The following is a 24044-nucleotide window of genomic DNA, read 5'->3' as shown; positions in this document are numbered from 1 at the left end:
TTGTTCAGATTTGGATTATATGCTCATTTGTGAGAAATGCCAAGGGGATGAAATACAATGATTAGTCTAGTGTGGGCTCAGGTGGTCAGAGATGGGTAAGAATCCTGTTTCAAAGTTTGGGAGGATGGGGGTACCTCCTTCAACAGAGAAAATCAGCATCACCACCTTTGTTTATCTTGAACCAATTATGCTTAATGCCCAATGGTCCCAAGGATAATGGGTGAAACTGAGTCCGAACCTACAAAGTAGGGGACTATACATGGATCTGCCTTCCCTGCTCCCCTCTTCTCCTAAGGATGGAGCAGCCCAACAATTTTTACTCTGGCACTGCATTTCTTTAAGTCATAATTTGTGACAATACAAGTTGAACAAGCTTTCTGACAGGTCATGGATTAAGTCTGTATAGGTCAACCCTGTGAGTAGCGTATTAAATTTACACCGGGGTGGAAAAATCTGGCTGAGCATCAAAGGATAACAAAAAATGGGTGTCTTTATCTATGTTGTTTTCTTGGGGATGCACTCATGTGCCCTGCAACATTGACAAAGAAGCTTTGGGATCAGCAATATTCTAGATGCTCAGGGGAAACAGTAGGAAGAGGACTGGCATGCTCAAAGCATATGCAGTCTGATAGAGTTTAGATATTTGTCCCCACCCAAATCTCATGTTGAAATGTAACCTCCCAAAGCTGGAGATGGGCCTGGCAGGAGGTGTTTGGATCCTGGGGGCAGATCCCTCATGAATGGCTTGGGCCATCCCCTCAGTGATAAGTGATCTCTCAATCTGAGTTCACATGAGATCTGGTCATTTAAAAGTGTGTAGCACCTCCTGCCCACACTCTCTTACTCCTGCTTTTGCCATGTGAAGTGCCTGCTCCTGCTTCACCTTCCTCCATGAGTTAAAGCTTCCTGAGGCCTTCCCAGAAGTAGATTCTGGCACTATGCTTCTTGTACAGCCTGTAGAACTGTGAGCCAATTAAACCTCTTTTCTTATAAATTACCCAGTCTTAGGCATTTCTTTGTAGCAATTTGAGAATGGCCTAATACGCAGTCATTCTCCACATCTCAGCCTAGGGAGCCGGCCTTCCCTTACCCCTACTCACGAAGCTCAGCACTGCTTTCAAAACAACACAGGAACCTGCAGTACTCACAGCTGCAAAGGTCAATGGTTTTACAATGATGAATGATTTCTTTTAGCCTAAATTAAACTAAGGACTACTTATGCAGGTCAACAAGAGCCTATTAATAAAGTTTTAAATTAAGAGCAGTTAAAAGCATGGCTAATAATACAAACTTTTGAAAGTGAGGCTTGAAACATAATCAAAAATGCAAGGGACATCAGAAGACTAAAATCCCATTGCTCATCTGTGTCACCCTTGACCAAGGCCCAGCCTCTTTGATACTGTCTCTTCATTTGTGAAAGCAGCCTGTGAGACAAGTTCATCTCTAGGGATCTTTTATTGTTGAAAGATCTAGGATTCCACCGGACTACACAATTCCTAACCTTTTCCAGGATGGATGCCTTAATATGTTCTCAGTGTGTTTTGTTATTTGTGAGAATGGTGGGAACACTGGTGTGGGAACAGCGTCTATGTGCTAAACCATCTGCAATAACTAATTTATACAGCATAGAAGAGCATTCAGCACTTGGAATCACACAAAGCTATGTTCAGATCATGCCTCCTCCTCCGCCACGTGAGGAACATTGTGAAGAAAGAATCTGTAAGACTTGTTTCTGGCCTTTAGCGTATAGGACACTCAACAGTGGCTCCTTGACTTTGATTCTGGAAGATATAGGAAGATGAGGATGCAGAGTCTAGTTTTAGACATCCTAGAGAAAATGTGGAAGAGGCAGAGAGAGAAGACAGAGTGGAGGCCCTGAGCTATACATTCTTTTTTTTTTTTTTTTTTTTTTTTTTTTTTTTTTTTTGAGACAGAGTCTTGCTTTGTCACCCAGGCTGGAGTGCAGTGGCATGATCTCGGCTCACTGCAAGCTCCATCTCCTGGATTCAAGCGATTCTCCTGCCTCAGCCTCCTGAAGAGCTGGGACTACAGGTGTGTGCCACCACACCCAGCTAATTTTTTGTATTTTTAGTAGAGACAGAGTTTCACCATGTTGGCCAGGCTGGTATTGAACTCCTGACCTCATGATCCACCCACCTCGGTCTCCCAAAGTGCTGGGATTACAGGTGTGAGCCACTGTGCGCAGCGTAAATTCTTAAATTGGCAATAAAATCAGTATACTGTTTGTTTCTTCACCAGTGAGGGATAGAGGCTGAAAGAGTTGGTTCTGACATGTAAATTAGTGATGGTCTCAAAAGTGGTGTTTCACTAGAGACAGGATAAACAGGGCCTTGGAGTACAAATACAATTGTAGTGTTCTGTTGACACAGATACTATGTGGAGACAGCTGAAAGAGGTGGCCGTGTCTTTCTCCTGCCATCTGGTGTGATAAGGGCAAGTCCACTCAACCTCACCCTCACTTTATTTTGGTTAGCTGACTCCCACTTCATGCCTTATATTGTTGCCTTTTGTGAATAAGGAAAAGACTCTTCCAAGTGCCTGTCTCTTCCTAAAGAAGGTGGGGTAGTGCCTAGGATCTGCAGTGAGCTAGGCCTGGGCTTAAATCCTAAACTGAAACTGATTTATTCCAATTACATAACTACTTTCAAGGAGATGGGTTGACAAATGTCCATGAATAGATGACTAGTAAATAATCTATGCTTTACCCAATGAAATACTATGCAACTATGAAAGAGTGAGAAGTCTTTTATACACCACAATGGAAAGGTCATCAGGAGACTTAGTCATGCAAAAGAAGCAAAATACAAAACAGTCTGAATAGTACGCTACCTTTGAGCTATGAAGGGAAGAAAAGAATATATTCATATACATCATTGACATGTACTTTTTGTATTATATGCATAAACAAACATTGGAAAGAGATCCAAGAAACTGTTAAAGTAGTTCACCATAGGGCTGGGAAACGAGAGCATGGAGCACGGTGGACAGAATAGAGTGGAAGTGAGAGTGTCAATGTGCGGCTTTTATATTGTTTTGATTTTTGAACAATGGGACTATACTGCCTATTTTTCAAATTTTAAATTCAACAGAAATTGAGGATGTTTATTCATTAAGGTAATGCTAGATGCTATTGAAAATAAATCACAAAAATCAAAGGCTTAATATAATATATGTTCACTTCTCACTCAGGCCAAAAGCCCATAATCATTCAGGGACCCAAGCTCTATCAAAATAGGTCTCCATCCTCCCATGTATCTTGGAGTCCTCTGCATCCAGCTGGCAGGGAGGGGGAAGGAGAAATGGGCCTGGAAGGCTTTGGCCAGAATTCAGCCACATGACTACACCTCACTACAAAGGAAACCAGGAAGACAGGTAGCCAGTCTCTGACATCAGAAGAAAGGGAAAGGGAAAGGGGGGAAGGAGGGAAGGGGGGAAGGGGGGAAGGAGGGAAGGAGGGAGGGAGGGAAGGAGGGAGGGAGGGAAGGAGGGAGGGAAGGAGGGAGGGAAGGAGGGAGGGAAGGAAAGAAAGAAGGAGGGAAGGAAGGAAGGAAGGAACGAACGAACAAAGGAAGGAAGAGAGGGAGGGAGGGAAAGAAAAAAGGTCTGATTAATTTTGTTTGCTGAGTTCTTAAAGTTATGACTAGAGCATTGTTTTGAAACTGTGGCATTCAGTAACTGTTCTTGTGGGGCAAACTGACACTTACACAACAGGGCTTAAAACAAGACAGACTTATTGACGTTGATGAGATCTGCACATTCTCGAATCCCATCCCTTCATCAAACACCTAAGTCTTAGGTTAAAGCCAGAAACACATCAAAAGATGTGTTATTAGGGCAGATCATGAGGTTCCACGGACATTAGGACTCTGACCAGGACCCCCTATTTTGTTTCCTTCAAGACTGAAGGCTGCTGCTTCATTTATGAATCCCAGGAAGTATGATAAAGAACACAATTGGCAGCTCACGCCTGTAATCCTAGGACTTTGGGAGGCCAAGGCGAGTAGATCACCTGAGGTCAGGAGTTCAAGACCAGCCTGGCCAACATGGCGAAACCCCATCTCTACTAAAAATACAAAAATTAGCTGGGCATGGTAGCGCATGCCTGTAATCCCACCTACCTGGGAGGCTGAGGCAGGAGAATTGCTTGAACCTGGGAGGCAGAGGTAGCAGTGCACTGCACTCCAGCCTGGGAGATGGAGCAAGACTCCATTTCAAAAACAAACAAAAAAAGAATACAATAGTCTTCAAAATGCCCCAAAGGTCAGCACTGCTAGTGTTCCAGGATTTTCCTTAGTTCAGCTAAAGACAGGGTTCTTGTTTATCCCACAGCCACAAAAATTTAGGCTCGCAGATGGTTTAAAGGGTGAATAAAGCACAGTTTTATGGGGTGAAAAGGGAAAAAAGGGCAAAACAGGGACTCTTACTAGGTCACAGTCCCTCCGCTAGAGCACTTCCCACCTGGCAGTTTGAATCCCAAGCTCCACATAGGAAAAGGAGGGGCCAGGCTCCTCCCTGCTGCAAACAGCATGAACTCCCCAAGGCTCCACCTCAGTGGGCAGCTGGTTGGGGTTTCTCCAGGGACCCCCTCCCACCTGGCTGTCTCATTCCCTTCTCTAAAGAAGTAGATTATGGATAAGGATGAAGGCCAATCTTAACTGCTTCCTGATGGCAGGGGGCGCTGTTTTGGGGAAACAGCAGTCAAAGCTTCTCTAGAGGCTGACCTAAGGGTCCCCGGCAGAAGGGGTCATCCTCAAAGGCTCCAGTTGCATGACTGTTTGGAGTCTGATGGCCTGAAGACAAGAGCAGACAAACCAGGTTATTAGAAAACCTGTGTCAAAACAAAATAAGGGGAGGGGTAAGTGTTATGCCCAGACCGTTTGTTCCCCAAAGAAGACCACCAGAGTCCAGAGTCAAAGCCAAGCGGCAAGGATCTTTACTACAAGTTCGAACCTGGTCCCTCCATTCCACCGCATACAAGAGGGCCCCGAACAATGCGAGTGTTTGCTTTTTTATAGCCTGAAAGTTACAGGGGAACAAAGGAATTCTTTTGGTTCCCGCTCTTTCAGTAAAACTTTGAATGGCTGTCCCCTCATCTGTCCCCTTATCGGAGACTTTCCTGGTGGTGTTTGTACTGGGCTTGTTTGTTTTGAGCCCGGGGGAAGTTTAAGAGATATATGGTGATATGTGGTGGGATGGGAGGATGGGATGTGTTTGTACTGGGCTTGTTTGTTTTGAGCCCGGGGCTGAGGAATGTGCACGGCTCTTTTCATTCCCCCCCTTTCTTTTCAGGTATTTTTTAGAGCCAATCTTGGGTCTTATAAGTCTGATTCTGTTTCAGCGTTTACAGGTTGGTATTGGGCTCTGAGGACCATGAGTTGTACAGTGTTAAACCTTTCTTTAACGAACCGCAAAATTCTGTTAACAACACAAGGTCCTACGGTAAGCAGAAATAGTAGACTCAGCAGGGGTCCAAGGAAGGGGGCTAACAGAGAAAACATAGATGAGTTCCACCATTGGTCTGCAGCTGAAGCAAACTGCCGTGTTCTTACTTCTGTGCTTAACTTGCGTAACTGTTGGACTCGGTCTTCCACGAGTCCTGATTCATTTATGTAGAAACAACAGTCTTCCTTTAGAAACATACACGTTCCCCCTTTTTCAGCAGTGAGTAGGTCTAAGGCCCTCCGGTTCTGCAAGGTTACCTGTGCTAGGGACGTGAGCTGCCGCTGGAGGGAGGCAAGGGACTCAGCTGACTCCTCCATAGCAACGGCAAATTGTTGGTACAGCTTGTTACTTTCTATAAGGGTGTGACCTAGGGCTCCCCCAGCCAGTCCGGCCGCCATGAAGGATGCGGTGAGGGAGATTCCTGCAATGAGGGGGAGAAATATGGCTCGTGCAGGTCTCGGTCTAGGGTCTGGGTGAATAACAGCACTAGTCCAGTTACCGGTATACCCTAGGAACTCGCCGGCAGTAAGTAGAGTTAACCGGGGAACTAATGTGACAGGAAGACACAGTAGGTTGGTAACAGAGGGGCTTGATAGGTTTTTAGATAATGTTCCATTACACCAGAAGAATATGCCTGACGGAGCCCTTAAGGTGATGTTAGGGGGCGTTGCAGTGATGTTGCAGAGGCTGGAATTAGTTCCTGAGAAACAGTAGGGAAACTTCTCTTGACTGGGGTTTAGGTATAGTGGCACGTTAGGGATAGGGGCATATGAGAGGTTTTGGTGGTTGTTAGCTTGGGCAGAGGTGGATGATCCCCATGGCAGGGGGACAGCGGTTAGCGGTGGACGCCTTAGAGTGGCACATAGAAAGCAGCCAGACAGGCTGTGAAGTCCTGTAAGGTTGGCAAGTTCTAATCCTTCTTGCAATAATTTTAACCAGGAAAAAGGACGTAAATCTTGTGTCAGGTGGTTTTCTTGTCACTGGATATTTCCATGGACCAGGGGCCGTACCTGCACTAGACCCCGCCACAGATAGAGGTGACTGCTAGGCCATGTAGAGGCGGAGGAGTAGTATACAGCCCCGTGTTGAGGCGTGGTCCAGCGGGAGTTCCAGGGGTCTCTAACTATCCATGTATATGAAAGGTCTCTATCTCGTCTGCGATGGAAGGGCCATCTGGGATCTATCTGTTCTTCTCCACCCCACCATTGGTATTTATGGATGTTACAATAGTTATAAGGGCAGCCGGCACTTTGGTGCCACCAATAGTGCTTACAATTGTATTCAGTCTGATCATACTCGAAGCATATTATTGGTGCCACTGGTTTGGCTACTGGGAAATCGGTAAAATTTAGTAAAATTGGGCTATTGCACCCTGAGGAGGGGCAATCTGCACTGGCCACTAATTTCCCGGGCTTATGAGGTTGCCCAGGGTGGGTTTGGTTTTCATAAAGCCAGAATCTCCAGACAAAGGGATTAGGAGCTGGCTTTATGTTTTCCCCAGCTGCCACTAGGGCGACTAATGTTAGAGTTAGACTACCTAACTGCATGTTTGCAGTGAGTTATGCTGCCGGCGCAGGGTGAGTTTTAAGGGGTTGTTCTTAGCTCTGTCCACAGTCCACGTGTCCGGTGCTTCAGCCACCGCCGCCGTGATTGGCCCCAGAAGGTCGGAGGTTGGGTCCACTGGCTTGACGTGGGTGTAGTGGATCCACGACGCAATGCCTTCTACCTTCAGGGCGGTGGGTGTGGTCAGGAGTACTTGGAGTGGTCCTTTCCACCTGGGCTCTAGGGTCTCTTGTCGGTGTCGCTTAACCAGGACCCAGTCTCCCGGCTGGTACGGATGGGGTGTCGGTGGGGGACTGGTCTCATATAGCTCTCTCAGCTTGGGCCAGATTTCTTGGTGAATTTTCTGTAAGGCTTGTAAGGAAAATAAGAATTCAGAGACATTTTCTGTTTCAGACTTAAGCAGGTCATCTTTTAAGCTAGGAACCAGGGGTGGAGGTCTGCCATACATGATTTCGTAAGGGGTGAGGCCCAGTTTGTAAGGGGTATTACGGGCCTGGAACAGAGCATAGGGGAGAAGGACTACCCAATTAGCACCAGTCTCTATAGTCAATTTAGTTAAGGTCTCTTTTAAGGTCCGATTCATCCTTTCTACCTGTCCTGAACTCTGGGGCCTGTAAGCGCAATGTAGTTTCCAATTTGCCCCAAGGATGGAAGCCAAGTCCTGACTTACCTTAGCGACGAAAGCGGGCCCATTATCTGACCCTATCTGGATGGGGAAGCCATACCTGGGAAGGATATCTTCCAGAATTTTCTTTGCTACGACCTGAGCAGTTTCTCTTTTGGTTGGGAATGCTTCAGTCCACCCTGAAAAAGTATCTACAAAGACAAGTAAGTACCGGTACCCGTACTTTCCTGGCTTTATTTCAGTAAAATCTACTTCCCAGTAGATACCGGGCCTGGTTCCCCTGAGCCTTGTTCCTGTTGTAGCTTGAGATTGGGGGTATGCGTTGTTAAGCTGGCAGACTTTGCAACTTGTCACGATACTGCTGGCCATCTCAGCTATATGTCTGATTTTGAGCTTGGAGCGTCTGATCAGGTCTATCATCCGCCGGGCCCCCAGGTGGGTGGTTCGGTGGATGTGTTCTAACACCTGTTGTCCTAATTTTTCTGGTAGGATGGTTTGGTCATTAGTATCAGTCCACCACCCATTCTGGATTTGTTTCAGGAGAAGTTTGTCAATCCACTGGAGATCTTGTTCTGAATATTCAGGGAAATATGGCAAGTCCCAGGGGCCCGGGTCAGGGAGCTGGAGTGCAAGGAGTTGGCTGGGAGCCTTCGCCACATTTCTTGCAGTTTGGTCTGCCAGAAAGTTGCCTTGAGCAGTTGGAGTAGTTAGTTTCTGATGCCCTGGGCAATGTACAATGGCTAATTTTTCTGGCCTCCATAGGGCTGTTAGCAGGGCTAGGATCTCTTGCTTGTTTTTTATCTCTTTTCCTTCAGCCGTCAGTAACCCTCGCTCCCTGTAAATGGCCCCATGTATATGCGCCGTTGCAAAAGCATATCGGCTGTCTGTATATACTGTCAGCTTTTTCCCCGCCCCTAAGGTAAGAGCTTGGGTGAGCGCTTTCAGTTCGGCTTTCTGGGCCGATGTCCCCGGGGGCAGGGGTTCCGCCCAGATTACCTCAGTCTCTGAAGTTACTGCCGCCCCAGCGTACCTCTGGCCTTGATGCATGAAGCTGCTCCCATCAGTGAACCAGACGAGGTCGACGTCAGGAAGTGGGCGGTCCTGCAGGTCTTCTCGAACTCCGTGCACCTGAGCTAGTATCTCGGTGCAGTCATGGAGTGGGGCGTCCAGGTCCGGGTTGGGCAGCAGCGAGGCAGGGTTTAAGGTCGTTGGGGGCAGGAAAATTATCCTGAGAGGATTTAGTAGTAGTCCTTTGTAGTGGGTGAGCCGGGCGTTACTCATCCATCGATTAGGTGGCTGTTTGAGTACACCTTCGATGGCATGTGGAGTAACGACCCGCAATTCTTGCCCCATGACAAGTTTATCAGCATCTTGCACCATCAGAGCTGTGGCCGCAATCATTCGGAGACAAGGGGGCCACCCAGCAGCTACTGGGTCTAACTTCTTTGACAGGTAGGCAACTGGCCTCCGCCAGGGGCCTAAGTTCTGAGTTATTACCGCCTTGGCGACACCCTTATTCCCATCCACGTATAAGTGGAAGGGCTTGGTAACATCAGGTAGTCCTAGTGCAGGCGCGGAGAGTAGGGCGGTTTTAATCTGTTGGAAGGCCAACTCCGCTTCGTCTGTCCAATTAAATGGCTGTTACCCCCGTGTTGCCTGATACAAGGGTTTAGCCAGTTCTGCGAACCCAGGTATCCATAGTCTGCAAAATCCCGCCGACCCCAGGAATTCTCTCACTTGTCGGGTGGATTGTGGCCTGGGGATCTGCAGAACAGTTTGTTTCCGGGCATCTGTTAGCCAGCGCTGCCCTCCCTTAAGCAGGTACCCTAGATATGTTACCTCTGGCTGTAGATGCTCTTTCTGTACCACTGCTGCCAGGACCTTGGTCATTTTTTTTTAGTGGCCTTAAATTGCTTTTCCTCTGGAGTATCTCTGTTATTGTAAACCCGCTGGGCTATCTGAAGGAGGTCCTGAATCCGCTTTCCCTCCAAGTCTTCTAATTTCTGGAGTTTTCTCTTAATATCTGGGGCTGCCTGATTTACGAAAGACATTACAACAGCTGCCTGACTTCCTGGAGCCTCTGGATCTATGGGGGTGTACTGTCTAAAAGCTTCCATTAATCTTTCTAAGTAGGTAGCTGGGCTCTCTGTCTTTCCCTGCAGAACAGAATATACTTTAGCCAAATTAGTGGGCTTGCGAGCAGCTGCCCGGAGACCTGCCATTAGAGTCTGGCGATAAAGGTGTAGCCGTCCCCTACCTTCTGCCGTGTTGTAGTCCCACGCCGGCCTGGTCAGAGGAAAGGTTGCGTTTATGAGGTCGGGGTTGGCAGTCGGTTGACCGTCGTCCCCCAGGACCAGCTTTCTAGCTTCTATCTGTATTCTCTCTCGCTCTTCCATGGTGAACAAAATTCGGAGGAGCTGCTGACAATCATCCCAAGTGGGCTGGTGGGTGAACATGACACTATCTAGTAAAGCCAGTAAATCTTTGGGGTTGTCTGAAAACCGAGCACTCTGAGTTTTCCTGTTATACAGATCACTGGTGGAGAATGGCCAGTACTGGAGCCTGGGGATTCCTGTGTCATCTGGGGGTTCTATTTCCCGAAGGGGTAAAGCCACCATGGAGTCAGGCGGCTGAGGGGGGGCTGGTCCGCGAAGTGCGCCCTCGCGTCCTCCCCGCCGGCCCTTCAAAGTGACTTTCCCTTTCGGCGGGCCCGTGTGTGCCGGCTGCCTCCCGTCCGCCTGCTCCCTCCCGCAGCTCAGCCAGGGGGGCTGGGGCCTGGGGCCCGGAGGGGTACGGAGGGGGTTCTGTGAACAGTGGGTCCCCGCTGTCAGGTAGAACAGGATGGGGGGGCAGTTGGTTGCTTGGATTTTAGTGGTCGAGCAACCAGTGCCTTACAGGGTTCAGAGGCCAATTGGAAAGGGGACAGCCAAGGAGGTGGGTTCTCAACAAGGTCCTGCCATATGAGGATATATGGGATTTGATCTAAGTGGCCCGCACGCCCAGGTAGGAAAATCTTGGACTTTACCCTAGTGATGACAGCAAGTCGGAAGGTCCCTTCGGGCGGCCACCCCACATCAAAGGCAGGCCATTCGGAGCGACACAGAGTAATTAGCTTTCCTTTCCTGATTTCTATACCAAGATCATGGCCCCTTGCTTTAACTTCTTTGAAATTACTCGTAAGGAGAGATAGAGGAGTGCTCTGGGTATTACCCATCCTGTAATAATTTGTAGTCTCTTCCTGTAAAGGAATGTGGGTTTGAATCCCTGTAAAGGAAATCTGATCTGACTTATTAATGATATCTAATCGCAGGCACACTTTGGCAGCCCTGGTCAGAGGCAGCTGCTGCCCGCCAAACCGGGGCAGCTCAGATCAGAGACAGATGCTGCCCGATCAACCGGGCAGCTCAGATACGGCTGCTGCCCGCCAAACCAGGGCAGCTTAGATCAGAGACAGCTGCTGCCCGCCCAACCGGGCAGCTCAGATACGGCTGCTGCCCGCCAAACCGGGGCAGCTCAGATCAGAGACAGATGCTGCCCGCCCAACCGGGCAGCTCAGATACGGCTGCTGCCCGCCAAACCGGGGCAGCTCAGATCAGAGACAGATGCTGCCCACCCAACCGGGCAGCTCAGATATGGCTGCTGCCCACCAAACCGGGGCAGCTCAGATCAGAGACAGCTGCTGCCCACCAAACCTGGGCAGCTCAGATCAGAGACAGATGCTGCCCGCCAAACCGGGGCAGCTTAGATCAGAGACAGCTGCTGCCTGCCCAACCGGGCAGCTCAGATACGGCTGCTGCCCGCCAAACCGGGGCAGCTCAGATCAGAGACAGATGCTGCCCGATCAACCGGGCAGCTCAGATACGGCTGCTGCCCGCCAAACCGGGGCAGCTCAGATCAGAGACAGATGCTGCCCACCCAACCGGGCAGCTCAGATATGGCTGCTGCCCGCCAAACCGGGGCAGCTCAGATCAGAGACAGCTGCTGCCCACCAAACCGGGGCAGCTCAGATCAGAGACAGCTGCTGCCCACCAAACCGGGGCAGCTCAGATCAGAGACAGCTGCTGCCCGCCAAACCGGGGCAGCTTAGATCAGAGACAGCTGCTGCCCGCCCAACCAGGCAGCTCAGATACGGCTGCTGCCCGCCAAACCAGGGCAGCTCAGATCAGAGACAGATGCTGCCCGATCAACCGGGCAGCTCAGATACAGCTGCTGCCCGCCAAACCAGGGCAGCTCAGATCGCAATATAGATCAGATGAGAGCCAGGGGACGTCTCCCACCGGTCTCCGCTGGCCGTCCTATAGCGCGTCCGCCAGGACTGTGCCAGCTCCAGTTTCAGACCTCGCGAGTCACAGATTCGGATTCAGAACAGACACAGACAGACAAACGGAGACGAGCCAGCTCACCTATCAGTAGATCGATCCTAGCAGATCCGTTGACCAGGGGTCTGGTGGGCTTGGGGAATCCCGGACGGGCCCCCAGATGTTATGCCCAGACCGTTTGTTCCCCAAAGAAGACCACCAGAGTCCAGAGTCAAAGCCAAGCGGCAAGGATCTTTACTACAAGTTCGAACCTGGTCCCTCCATTCCACCGCATACAAGAGGGCCCCGAACAATGCGAGTGTTTGCTTTTTTATAGCCTGAAAGTTACAGGGGAACAAAGGAATTCTTTTGGTTCCCGCTCTTTCAGTAAAACTTTGAACGGCTGTCCCCTCATCTGTCCCCTTATCGGAGACTTTCCTGGTGGTGTTTGTACTGGGCTTGTTTGTTTTGAGCCCGGGGGAAGTTTGAGAGATATATGGTGATATGTGGTGGGATGGGAGGATGGGATGTGTTTGTACTGGGCTTGTTTGTTTTGAGCCCGGGGCTGAGGAATGTGCCTGGCTCTTTTCATAAGGACAGCTCAAAAAATTCCAAGGCCTTTTACCAGTTTGCACAGGGAAGGGGAGGTGACAAGCCTGCCTGGCAAAAATACTTTACCCTTTTGCAGGCATGTTGGGCTTCTGAGCTCCCTTCCTCTCAATCCAATCCCAAGCCAAGTAGTTTAAAGTTTGGGAAATTAACTCTTTCTAGTTTGGAGGATGCAGCTGAGGGGGCTGTCCCATAGTATGGAGTCACAATTACCTATTAGTGAAGAGAGAACCGAGGAGAAGAAAGAGAAAAGAAGACTTTTTTTAAAAAGAGTCCCAAGGGTTCAAGATGCATTCGAAAGGAGTGCAGACTGAAGATGAATGGCTACCCATCTTGAAAGAGGGGAGCAGGCATCCCTGGTTCCCTTCTCTTCCTCGCAGATACTCAGGGTATGTGAGGGAGAGAAGGAAGAGCATCCTCATTCCCTCTTCCATCCTTGCATCCCTGAGTCCCGGTGACCTTGGCAGGTGCCGCCATGGGTGTCAAAGCAACTTGCACCCATGAAGCAGGGAGGTCCTAGAGAATAGGAATTATCTGCTCTCACCTATGGCTCTTTCCAACCTACTTTCAGTAGCCTGGGAGTTCCCTATACCCAATTTATGCCATGGATATTAACGTGGCCTTTATCCATGAAACAGGAAGCTTGGGCTTGGCTTAATCAGCAGGAATCGGCCATGCTCACCTGCTCTGTGCCTTTTTAACTTCCATTATTGTCTGCCTCTGGATCCCTCAGATCCAGTTTTCTTTTCTAGGGCTCTGACCTGAAGCTTGCAATTGAGTCAGGGACAAAAGTGTGTCTCAGGGGGTTGCATGGACTCCTTATTATAAGCTCAATGCTAAAGTGAAACTGTGGAACAGAGTCCACCTCCAACAAGAAAGAGAAAGGATGTCTCGTGACATACCCATATAACTGGCGGCTATAGTTATGCTTGCCAGGATTTGGGTGCATGATGCTTGGCTTCAATTAGCTCCCTTGGTTTTACTTTCCCAAAAAGAAAACTGCCAGGTGATGGGCACCCTATTTATTCCCTCACCTGGCAGGATCTGCAGGATAATTGCTCAGAACTAGAATATTGATCCAGATTTCTACATTACCCACCCCTCTTGTTCTTTCTGAGCTGCAGCTGAAGATTGCTGGCTGGTTCACAGGAACAAGTAGGGTTACTCTAAAATGTAGGCAAAAACTTAAAAACTAATGAGTTTAGAATTTAATGACAAATGTATAAGTTTTAAAACATGATCTCTCTCCAGTCCTCATTTTTGTTAAAAAAAAAAAAAATCATCATAGGACTTAATGGTTTGCAAAACAGGCTTTATAGTCTTATTCTTGGCCTGATTATTTGCATAAAGTGCAGCAAGAATAATTGGTTCTACATAGGCCTTTTGGATTGGCTTTGATGGAAGTTTGTTCCACAAGGAATCTCCGATAAGACCTTTTAAAGCCAAGCCCAACCATGAGTTTGTATTCTCAGGCACCTGTGAGTTGGGTAATCCTTTCCTCTTAAGGTCCCAAGATAAACTTGGAGCTCCTAGACCTGTTAGAAAGTGACATTCTTTACTGACCACAAGCCAGGAACCCTGTACAGGGACTGCAAAGACAAGGGTATGAGGCCAGTTTCCCCATGGGGCTTTTATTGGCTCTGCAAGTTAAGATTGACTCCTTAAAAGGAAACATACCCTTCCAATCAAAGCCTTGGTAAAATAACCATTTTCTCCAATCATGTCCTGTTGCAAAAGCAAAATGGATTCTTACTGCACTGATGCAAACACCTATATTGCCGTAAGTTAAGAATGCTCACAGATAGTTTCCAAATTCTTAGAGGAACCAGGCAGAGAGAAACAAACATGCTCCAAATTTTGATCATAGGAGTATACCTTGCCTAATAATTAAAAGCCATAAATTGCTCAAAATAACTTTCCTTAACTCTGAAAAACAAAACAAGGATCTGCAATATTCCAAGCAAAGGTTAAAAAGATTGCTTCAGCTTCCTGAGTTCAGTTCATTTAGTTAACTCTTGTTTTGCTTGATATTCATAAACATTTCAGCTCTTTATGAGTCCTGTACATTTTCCTTTATTCCAATGTTACAATCTCTAAAGTTATCAGAAGCCTATATTTGAGAGCACATTTTAAAGTTCTATAGCTCATTATAGACCATCTTTGAAAAGGATTAAAACAAGACAGTTGTCTGTGAATGCAAAATGTCCAGTTTAGTTACAGTTAGAAACACAATTGACAAAGAAGTTTGGTTATCTCCGTGGTTTCAATAACTTAACATAACTACCTTAATTACGATTGACAGCATATACTCAGACATTAGAAATTTAGAAATCCCATACAATTTTGGAACATATATTAGAATTATTCACCGAGATATAACTTAAAGAAGACTGAGCATCATTTTGGCATTCCCATGTACCTAAACATGTCAAATAATCCTGTTTACCTCTCTTTCCTGGACACTTCAGAGGCCCTCTGAAGCATTCAAAAAGCCAGGTGCCAAGGAAGACAATTTTGTAACTAAAGTTTGATTTGGGGAAGGCTGTTAAATGTTCAAGGTTCAAAACACTTGATATTATGAAATAGAATTCCAGATTACCATGAGTTATTTATTGTGCCAAAATGATTACTCAGAAATTTTAAAGAAGCAAAAACCTTTTATAACCCTTTACAAATTTTGCCAAATAGCAGACTAGCGCCTTAGGAAAACCTTGTCGTCCTTTTGGTCCGATGCTCAACTTACAGAAAAACAATGTAATAATATCCTCTTTTGAATTTAGTCAATACGTTCACACAGGGAAACTCTTCTGCAAGATTAATTTCCACAATTCTTCCACCACTTCTTTGAACCTTCAGCTTTTCCTATCTAACTCAAAACAATCCTTTAACCCTAGGCCAAAGTTTACATTTCCATGCCTTCTTATAACCTTTTACCAAAACACACACACACACAAACACAGTAAAAATTTTGCTGATTTTACACACGTTGATTGTAAATCTATTTCCAGTAGTCTCAGTTACATGTTATAATGGTAACTCCTTGCAATTTTTAACTTTAAGGTAAAAGTTGGCAAATTGCTTTAATTGTGTGCTAACTGCAGCCAAGGTTTGCCTTCTTAAGTTAAGAGCGTGTTTAGTTCCACATGACCCCAGCCCTTACCAGTTGTGAAGCCAGCAAGTCAAATAGCTCCCAAAACCCAAAGAGCAGCAGTTTGTAACCTCAAAACACTTAGCAAACCTTTTATCTGACCTGCATTTTACCAGTAGTCTTTAGGGCTGTTTTTATTTCTCAAAGATTAAAGTCATGTGAACTGAAAGGTACCACAGATTTTAACTTCCCTTAAAAAAATACATGATCCAAGCACTTGTCTTTCTTTAAGCCAAATTAATTAGAGCTCTTTTTACAGACATTACACACAACAAACACACAGACAAGAGAAAACCCAGTCGCTGTGCGGGGCCCTTTAGGAGACAGGGCTAGGAAAACATGCTGATACTGAACCAGAGAGGGCTCACTCCCTAAGGCACGGTTGCTAAACAAAGCCTTGCCAAGTGGTTACTGGCCATGCCCCCAGGATGTAAAACATGCTGGAGGCTTGCAGTGCAAACAAAAAGATGCAAAGCACACCAGATTGGCCACAGCCCAAGACTAGCCCCACAAATCCTTTCTCACAATTAAAGCTTTACAGAAAATATAAACGGTGATAGTTGGGGAGCCTAACCTAGCAAAGGGGAGAAAAAAACTTTAAAGGTTTTGCTGCCGATGGGGCGGAGAAGAGGGGGGAAAAAAAGGTGTAAACATACCTGGGGAACAACCTCTCATGCTCATGCAAGTGGTTGCTCCACCAGGGAGAAAAGTTTAAGCTTAATTACTGTCTAATAGAGTTAAACCCCTTGGCGAGGGAAGGGGAAGACTGCGCAGCCGCGCGTGGCTGGAAACCAGCCAGCCTGCGGTGCGGGACCCTTGCGCTCTGTGTCCCAGCCCCGGCTGGGAGTGGGGAGCTGCTGCTCACCAGTGGTCCTGAAAAAGGAAGGAAAAGGACCTTTAAAAAGGAAGGAAAAGGCCATGAAAAGACCTGGGAGCGACGGGGGATGGGGGCATGGTTTCCCCACCCTCAGAAGTCCCAGGATGAAAAGGCTTAGAAGCAACAGTTTTGATTCCCCATTTCACTCACCGCTTTTTGAGCCCCACATTGGGCACCAAAAATGTTGCAGGACTTCATGGATGAAGCTGAAGATCATTATGTTAAGCGAAATAAGCCAGGAACAGAAAGACAAACATTGCATGTTCTTAGTTATTTGTGGGCTCTAAAAATGAAAACAATTGAACTCATGAGAGTTCAACTATCCCCACCTCCTCTCAATCCCCCACTACCCTTCCCAGCCTCTGGTAACCATTCTTCAGATGGGCCTCAGCTGTGCTGTGGGGAGGTGAGGATGGTGAAATTGAGAAAGCCTGGTTTGGAAAAGATGAGTTACAAAAGGGTGAATATCATTGTGGGATAGCAGACAGTAAAGCGTTCCGTCATAGAAAGAATGAATAAGACTTGCTATTTGATAGCACAACAGGGTGACTACGGTCAATAATAACTGAACTGTACGTTTGAAAAAAACCAAGAATGCAAGTCCCTATAGCTGTTTAAGTTTAAAAAGGAGGTAAAATGGCATTTATTTTTGTATGTTCATGGGATAACTCATGACTATCCCCCATGTACATCATTTGACTTTCTCTGAAACTAATAAACTTTGTGCTTCCCTTAAAATTTTCAATTTAAAAAGGCCCAACACAGTGGTGGGCATCTACAGTCTCAATACTGGAGAGGATGAGGAGGATCCTTGAGGCCAGGAGTTTGAGGCCAGCCTTGGCAACATAGTGAGATCCTGTCTCTAAAAATAAGTAAATAACAAACAAAAACTTGCTTTTAAATGTTCAAAAAAAAATGTTGCAGAACTTTTCCTTAGTTCAGCCAAAGTCGGGGTTCTTGTCTGTCCCACGGGCATGAAAATTTAGGCTTGCAGATGGTTTAAAGGGCAAGTAAAGCAGGATTTTATTGGGTGAAAAGGGAAAAAAAGGGGTAAACAGGAACTTTCATAAGGCCAGAGTCCCTCTGCTAGAATTCTTCCCGCCCGGCAGTTTGAATCCCAAATTCCACACAGAAAGAGGAGGGGCCAGGCTCCTCCCTGCTGCAAACAGGGAACTTCCCGAGGCTCCACCCCAGTGGGCAGGCTAGTTGGAGTTTCTCCAGGGACCCCCTCCCACCTGGCTGTCTCTCTAGTACCAGTGGGGTGTCCAGGATGGAGGTCAGATTTACTTACCAGAATAAGGAAATTCAGAGCAAACAAATAAGATTACTAGGTATTTCCAATGGAAAACGGTGCCTCATTTAGAGATACCTTTCCAGGGTTACCTAATTCTAGCCTTTCATTATCTTTGAGCTATTGTATAATTGATGACAAAGCAAATCATAATGTCTGTGGACATATAGCTGAATTGTCTGGTGGAGGAACAGCCCTCCTCCTCCACGGAAAAGCCACTTATAGGTCCATTTTAAAATTCATTTCGGTATTACTGATCTATAAATGTATCTGCTCTTTGGATTCTCCTTTGAACTGATGGTAACATTTCTCTGGTTCTTTCCTTAACAAGGAGTTAAATAAAATCTTTAACATGCATTTGTTTTTTATCTGTATGAGAGTCATAATTCTATCGTCTTTTGAAATGCTTTGTTAACACCCATAATTGTCAAGAATTTCTGTTAAGGATTTGTGTGGAGGGCTCTTGTCAAGCTTTCTTGTTTTCTTTCTTTTGTTTATTTGTTTTGTTTTCTCTTTAAGTTATGCCTATCGTCATTGCCAGAAAAGCTGTTATGCAGCACAGCAGAAGAACCAGGCAATGAAACAATCTTGCTACCTTCCTCTTCCACCCTCACCCCAACTGTTAGGATGTTATGCCTGCATAATATCATCAGAAAGCCTGTTCTGATGACATTTCAAGCTCCCACAGAATATGCTGTGAATCTTCTGAGAAGGCCTTATTTGCAAGATTTGTTCAACAAACAGGTTGGATAAGCATCTTGGATTAAACCTTCAAAGCAGCAGGCTTTTGGTTACTTTTCCCCAGATTAACCTGGGAACACTTTGAAACTCTCTTCCTTATCATAACATGTTTTTTGAAACCATCGGTTTTCATAATGAGAAACACTTTTGTAAACATGCTTCTTTATACATTTCCTTCTAATTAGCAAACCCTTTATTTTGCACAAAATTTCCATATTTAAACTTTTTCTGCAAAGGATATTTAGTGTGAAGTATTAAAGAATTAGACGGCTAATGGAAAGTATATTTTTCCCACTGATAACATCAAAATCTGTTAGTCTATCCATTAATTTCTAGCTGTTTAGCCTCCAGGAAGCCCAGAGCCAAATTTGCAACTTGACTTTAATAACTCAGTAGGACATAACTGTTTGCATTCTACTTTTCTCCAGTCTTAACCTTGGATTCAAATTTATATTTTACCTGTTCCTGATTTTACTTACTTATGTTTATTTTCTTCTATTGTATTTTGTGCATTTTATAAGCCATGTATCCTTCTTTGGGGAATAGGCCAGCTATAGAGAAATAAATTTATACAAGTAGATCATATATGCCTCTGTATTTCATCTTACATGAGAAATTCCAGAGAAAATCACGTCTTTTGTCATTGTTTTTTCCTGGTATATTTCATTCGGAGACAATGAAGCACCCGCACTTGGGTATCTTATTTAACTTGTTCATGTGCTATGTAACTACTGAATATACTTTAGGAATGGATAAACAAAGTCATGGTAAATTAAGCTGGTGTGTTTCAGTTCTTACAGTGACTTACATCATTTAAATAATGTTGTATTTTTCAGTTTCTGTAAAAATTTCTCAGCCATACCTTCATTTATTAGAAAAGTACTTCCTGGGCCGGGCGCGGCGGCTCACGCCTGTAATCCCGGCACTTTGGGAGGCCGAGGCGGGCGGATCACGAGGTCAGGAGATCGAGACCATCCTGGCTAACACGGTGAAATCCCGTCTCTACTAAAAATACAAAAAATTAGCCGGGCGAGGTGGCGGGCGCCTGTAGTCCCAGCTACGCGGGAGGCTGAGGCAGGAGAATGGCGTGAACCCCGGGGGGGCGGAGCCTGCGGTGAGCCGAGATCGCGCCACTGCGCTCCAGCCTGGGCGACAGAGCGAGACTCCGTCTCAAAAAAAAAAGAAAGAAAGAAAAGAAAAGTATTTCCTGGCCAGGTGCGATGGCTCATGCCTGGAATCCCAGCACTTTGGGAGGACGAGCGGGCAAATCACGACGTCAAGGTTCGAGACCAGCCTGGCCAATATGGTGAAACCCCATCTCTGCTAAAAATACAAAAAATTAGGCCGGGTGTGGTGGCTCACGCTTGTAATTCTAGCACTTTGGGAGGCCGAGGCGGGAGGATTGCCTGAACTCAGGAGTTCAAAACCAGCCTGGACAACACTGTGATACCCCGTCTCTACTAAAAAATACAAAAAAAAAAAAAAAAAAAAAAAAATTAGCCAGGCGTGGCAGCGGGTGCCTGTAGTCCCAGCTACTCAGGAGGCTGAGGCAGGAGAATTGCTTGAACCCCCAGGAGGCGGAGCTTGCAGTGAGCGGAGATTGTGCTACTGCACTCCAGCCTGGGCAACAGAGCAAGACTCCGTCTCAAAAAAAAAAAAAAAATACAAAAAATTAGCTGGATGTGGTGGCATGCACCTGTAGTCCCAGCTACTCGGGAGGCTGAGGCAGGAGAATCGCTTGAACCCAGGAGGCAGAGGTTGCAGTGAGCCAAGATCACGCCACTGCACTCCAGCCTGGGTGAGAAAGTGAGACTCTGTCAAGAAAGAAAAAGAAAGAAAGAAGGAAGGAAGGAAGGAGAGACGGAGAAAGAGAAAAGTACTTTCTGATCACCAGAATCCCATCAGTCTTTCTATAAACTTCTCATGGGGTTAAAAAAAAAAAAAATGGCCTGCCGTTATGCTTACTAGTTAAGTATGTAACTGAACAGGTTTACAGCTCAGGGGCTTAAGTTGCACCTAAATCACGCTGGGAGCCCAGTGCCCTCCAGATCCCTTGGAGAAGGAAAACCTCCCTAAAAGGAAGCTAAGGAGTTGCCTTACAAAGGAAAAGGAAATAGGTTGGTTTGCTGCCTTCCTGCTGAAGTGGGGAAAGCTCACGTGACGATATTAAAAGCACAGTGGATATGAAGCCCCAAATCTAGGTTCAAGTTCTGGTTTTGCAAATTATCAAAATGTAATTTCCTACACTTATAAAACATGTATAATAATCCACCTCACCTTTAGAGTGGCTGTGAGGATTCAATGTCAAGAGGTTTGGCATGGAGCTAGGTTCCCTCATTACCTGCTCCCTCCCTGCTTTGCAGTAAGAGTTAACTCAGGGTATACATGAACCCCAGCACTTACTCAGCTTCTTTTTTTCCTCATGACTGATGGCCACACTCAGGCAGCCTTTAGCAAGAGAAGCTCAGAGCTTTCGGTTTTACTCTGTCATGAGTGATGTGCCTAGACATATCCTTGGACACAGTTCATTTTACCTTAACTATCTATGAGGAGACTTTCGTTTCTGTCCATTTGTGGCAGACTGTATTTTCCAATGATCCACATCAACTCCTCCCACGCTATGAGCTCTTCTGCAAAGTGAAAGTAAAGAATAGGAAATCTGGTTTGTCTATGCATCCAAAAAAGAACTAATATACAGAATTTATAAGGAATTTAAACAAATAAGAAAAAGAAACCCATTAAAAAGTGGGCAAAGGACATGAACAGACACTTCTCCAAAGAAGACATACAAGCAGCCCAAAAACATGAAGAAATGCTCAACATCACTAATTGTCAGAAAAATGAAAATCAAAACCACCATAAGCTACCCTCTCACACCAGTCAAAATGGATATTATTACAAAGTCAAAAAATTACAGATTTTGGCAAGGCTGCAAAAAATGAAATAAATGCTATACACTGTTGATGGGATTCATTCAGCCACTGTGGAAAGCAGTTGGAGATTTATCGAAGAACTTAAAAGAAAACTACCATTTGACACAGCAATCTCATTACTGGATATATACTAAAGGGAAATTATAATAAATGTCCTTCCAAAAAGACACATGCACTCACATGTTCATTGCAACACTATTCACATAGAATCAAGTAGGTGCCCATCAATGGTGGATTGGATAAAGAAAATGTAATACGTATATGCCATGGAATACTATGAAGCCATGAAAAAGAAGGAAAAAATGTTCTTTGCAGCAATATGGATGCAGCTGGAGGCCACTATCCAAAGTGAATTAACGCAGGAACAGAAAACCAAACATTGCATTTTCTTACTTATAAGGGGGAGCTAAATCTTGGGTACACATGGACATAAAGATGGGAACAGTAGATACTGGGGACACTAAAAGTTACTACGTTCACTATCCGGGTGACAGGATAAGTACAAGCCCAAACCTCAGCATTACAGTTTGTTACCCTTGTAACAAACCTGCACATGTACCCACTGGATCTAAAATAAAAATGGATTAAAAAAAAAGAGAGAGAGAGAGAGAGAATCTGGTCTGTGAAAAAATTCAATACCCAGGCTTCAAGTCATTCACTTTCTCAATATGGAACCAATGTTTCAAATTGCCCTTTTGATTGTCATTTATAGATTTATTGGGGATGGATGGGAGGGATGACTTTTTTGTAAAGTAGGAATGGAAAACTGATTTGAAGACTACTCTGGAGTATTCTTGGCAGGTCAGTTTGGAAAAGAAAATATAAGGAAGTTGAGAATCTGGAAATTGATTACCTTAAAACTACAATGGGCAAGTGTGTTTTGCAGGTCTTAATGTACCTCAGGGAAATGCATTCCCCAGCTTGAAGACTTGCTTTTTCCAACCTCCACTTTGTGGTGAGATAATTTGAAAAGCAGTTTTATAGGATGTTACTAGAAGTTAAAAAAAAAAAACTGAATAGGGCTTCATAATGGAAAAATATTGGAACAACTCCAATGTAACAAGGTTTCTTCATTGTACTTCTCAGAATACACTGTGCCTTTCTAAGGGGGTAGAGGATACAGAATGCAACATTTCCCAAACTGATGTGGAAAGATGTGAAAACTTTTTTTTTTTCTCTCATGGTACATGGTGATGTGGGAATATGTTCAACTGAAACTGCTTTTGGAAACATCAACTGTTTTAGCTATCTGTTGCTGTGTAACAAATTACCACAAACTTAGCTAAACACAACACACATTTATTATCTCATGGTTTCTGTGGGTCAGGAGTCTGAGCACAACTTAACTTGGTCATCTACAAGACTGTAATCAAAGTGTTGTCCAAGGATGCATCTCATCCAACTGTTCCACTGGGAAAGGATGCATTCCAAACTCACTCAGGTTGTCAGCAGGATTTACTTCCTTATAGTTGTAGGACTGACAGCCTCATGATCTTGCAGGTTGCTGGCTGGAGGCCATCCCCAATTCCTACAAGCCTCCTTCAGTTCTTGCCACTTGGGTGTCCTTTCATTAAAGTCAGCAAATGAGCAGAGAGTCTTGGCTTAGTTTGTTCAAGCTGTTATAACAAAATACCATAAATTGGTGGCTTATAAACAATGGTAAATTTTTTCTCACAGTTCTGGAAGCTGGGAAGATGAGGATCAAGGTGCCTGCAGACTCAGTGTCTGGTGAGAGCCTGCTTTCTGGTTCATGGATGGTGCCTTCTTGCTGTGTCCTCACAAGGTAGAAGGAATCATGCAGCTTTCTGGGACTGTTTTATAAGGACACTAATCCTGTTCACGAGGGCTCCATTCTCATGACCTAATCATCTCCCAGAGTCCCCACCTACCATCACCTTGGGGGTTAGGATTTCAACCTATGAATTTTGGGAGGACACAAATATTCAGACCATAGCAAGTGTCTTCACAAGACAGGCATTACTATCTGTTTTGTTTTGTTTTGAGACAGCGTCTTACTCTGTCACCCAGGCTGGAGTGCAGTGGCGCAATCTCGGCCCACTGCAACCTCTGGCTCCCGGGATCAAATAATTCTCATGCCTCAGCCTCCCAAGTAGCTGGGACTATAGGCATGCACCACTACACCCGGCTAATTTTTTGGTAATTTTAGTGGAGATGGGGTTTCACCATGTTGGCCAGGCTGGTCTCGAACTCCCGACCTCAAGTGATCTGCCTGCCTCAGCCTCCCAAAGTGCTGGAATTATAGGCATGAGCCGCCATGCCTAGCCAGGCATTACCATTTTATGTAACATAATTACATATGTGATTCACGTTCATCCTGTCATATTTATCATAATCACTTAGATAGAAGAAAGTCATAAGTCTCAGCTGCACTCAGAGAGAGAAGATTAAACAAAGGTATAAATATCAGGAGGTAGGGAACGTGGGGGTGAGGACTGTAAAACTCTTGACACAGATGACTTTGCTATCACCCAGAGT

The 24044-nt window shown here is 45.6% G+C and overlaps 2 protein-coding genes and 1 long non-coding RNA gene across 3 annotated transcripts in view; all 3 read right to left on the bottom strand.

Annotated features, from left to right (window-relative positions):
* Positions 1–19621, bottom strand: part of LOC104007110 (uncharacterized) — a 201777-nt gene extending 182156 nt beyond the window's left edge. Inside the window, exon 1 of the long non-coding RNA XR_010158796.1 lies at positions 15005–19621. This is a non-coding gene — a long non-coding RNA (uncharacterized LOC104007110). The remainder of the gene's footprint in view (positions 1–15004) is intronic.
* On the bottom strand, positions 4925–9994 carry LOC134810518 (uncharacterized). The gene is made up of 2 exons (XM_063815232.1): positions 9909–9994; positions 4925–9415 (listed from the first exon to the last, which is right to left on the bottom strand). The coding sequence occupies exon 2, from the start codon at positions 9050–9052 to the stop codon at positions 7001–7003; it is 2052 nt and encodes a 683-aa protein (XP_063671302.1). The 5' UTR covers positions 9053–9415; positions 9909–9994; the 3' UTR covers positions 4925–7000.
* A 3453-nt stretch (positions 19622–23074) lies between the features above and the next one.
* The window catches only part of PHF14 (PHD finger protein 14), a 248904-nt gene continuing 247934 nt past the window's right edge, over positions 23075–24044 (bottom strand). The window contains exon 19 of the mRNA XM_016957094.4: positions 23075–23164. Within this exon, the coding sequence (XP_016812583.1) occupies positions 23090–23164 (75 nt within the window). The 3' untranslated portion in view covers positions 23075–23089. The remainder of the gene's footprint in view (positions 23165–24044) is intronic.

This window comes from Pan troglodytes, chromosome 6, assembly GCF_028858775.2.
Source record: "Pan troglodytes isolate AG18354 chromosome 6, NHGRI_mPanTro3-v2.0_pri, whole genome shotgun sequence".
Taxonomy (NCBI): Eukaryota; Metazoa; Chordata; class Mammalia; order Primates; family Hominidae; genus Pan; species Pan troglodytes.
This window is presented reverse-complemented; position numbering and strand designations above follow the sequence as displayed.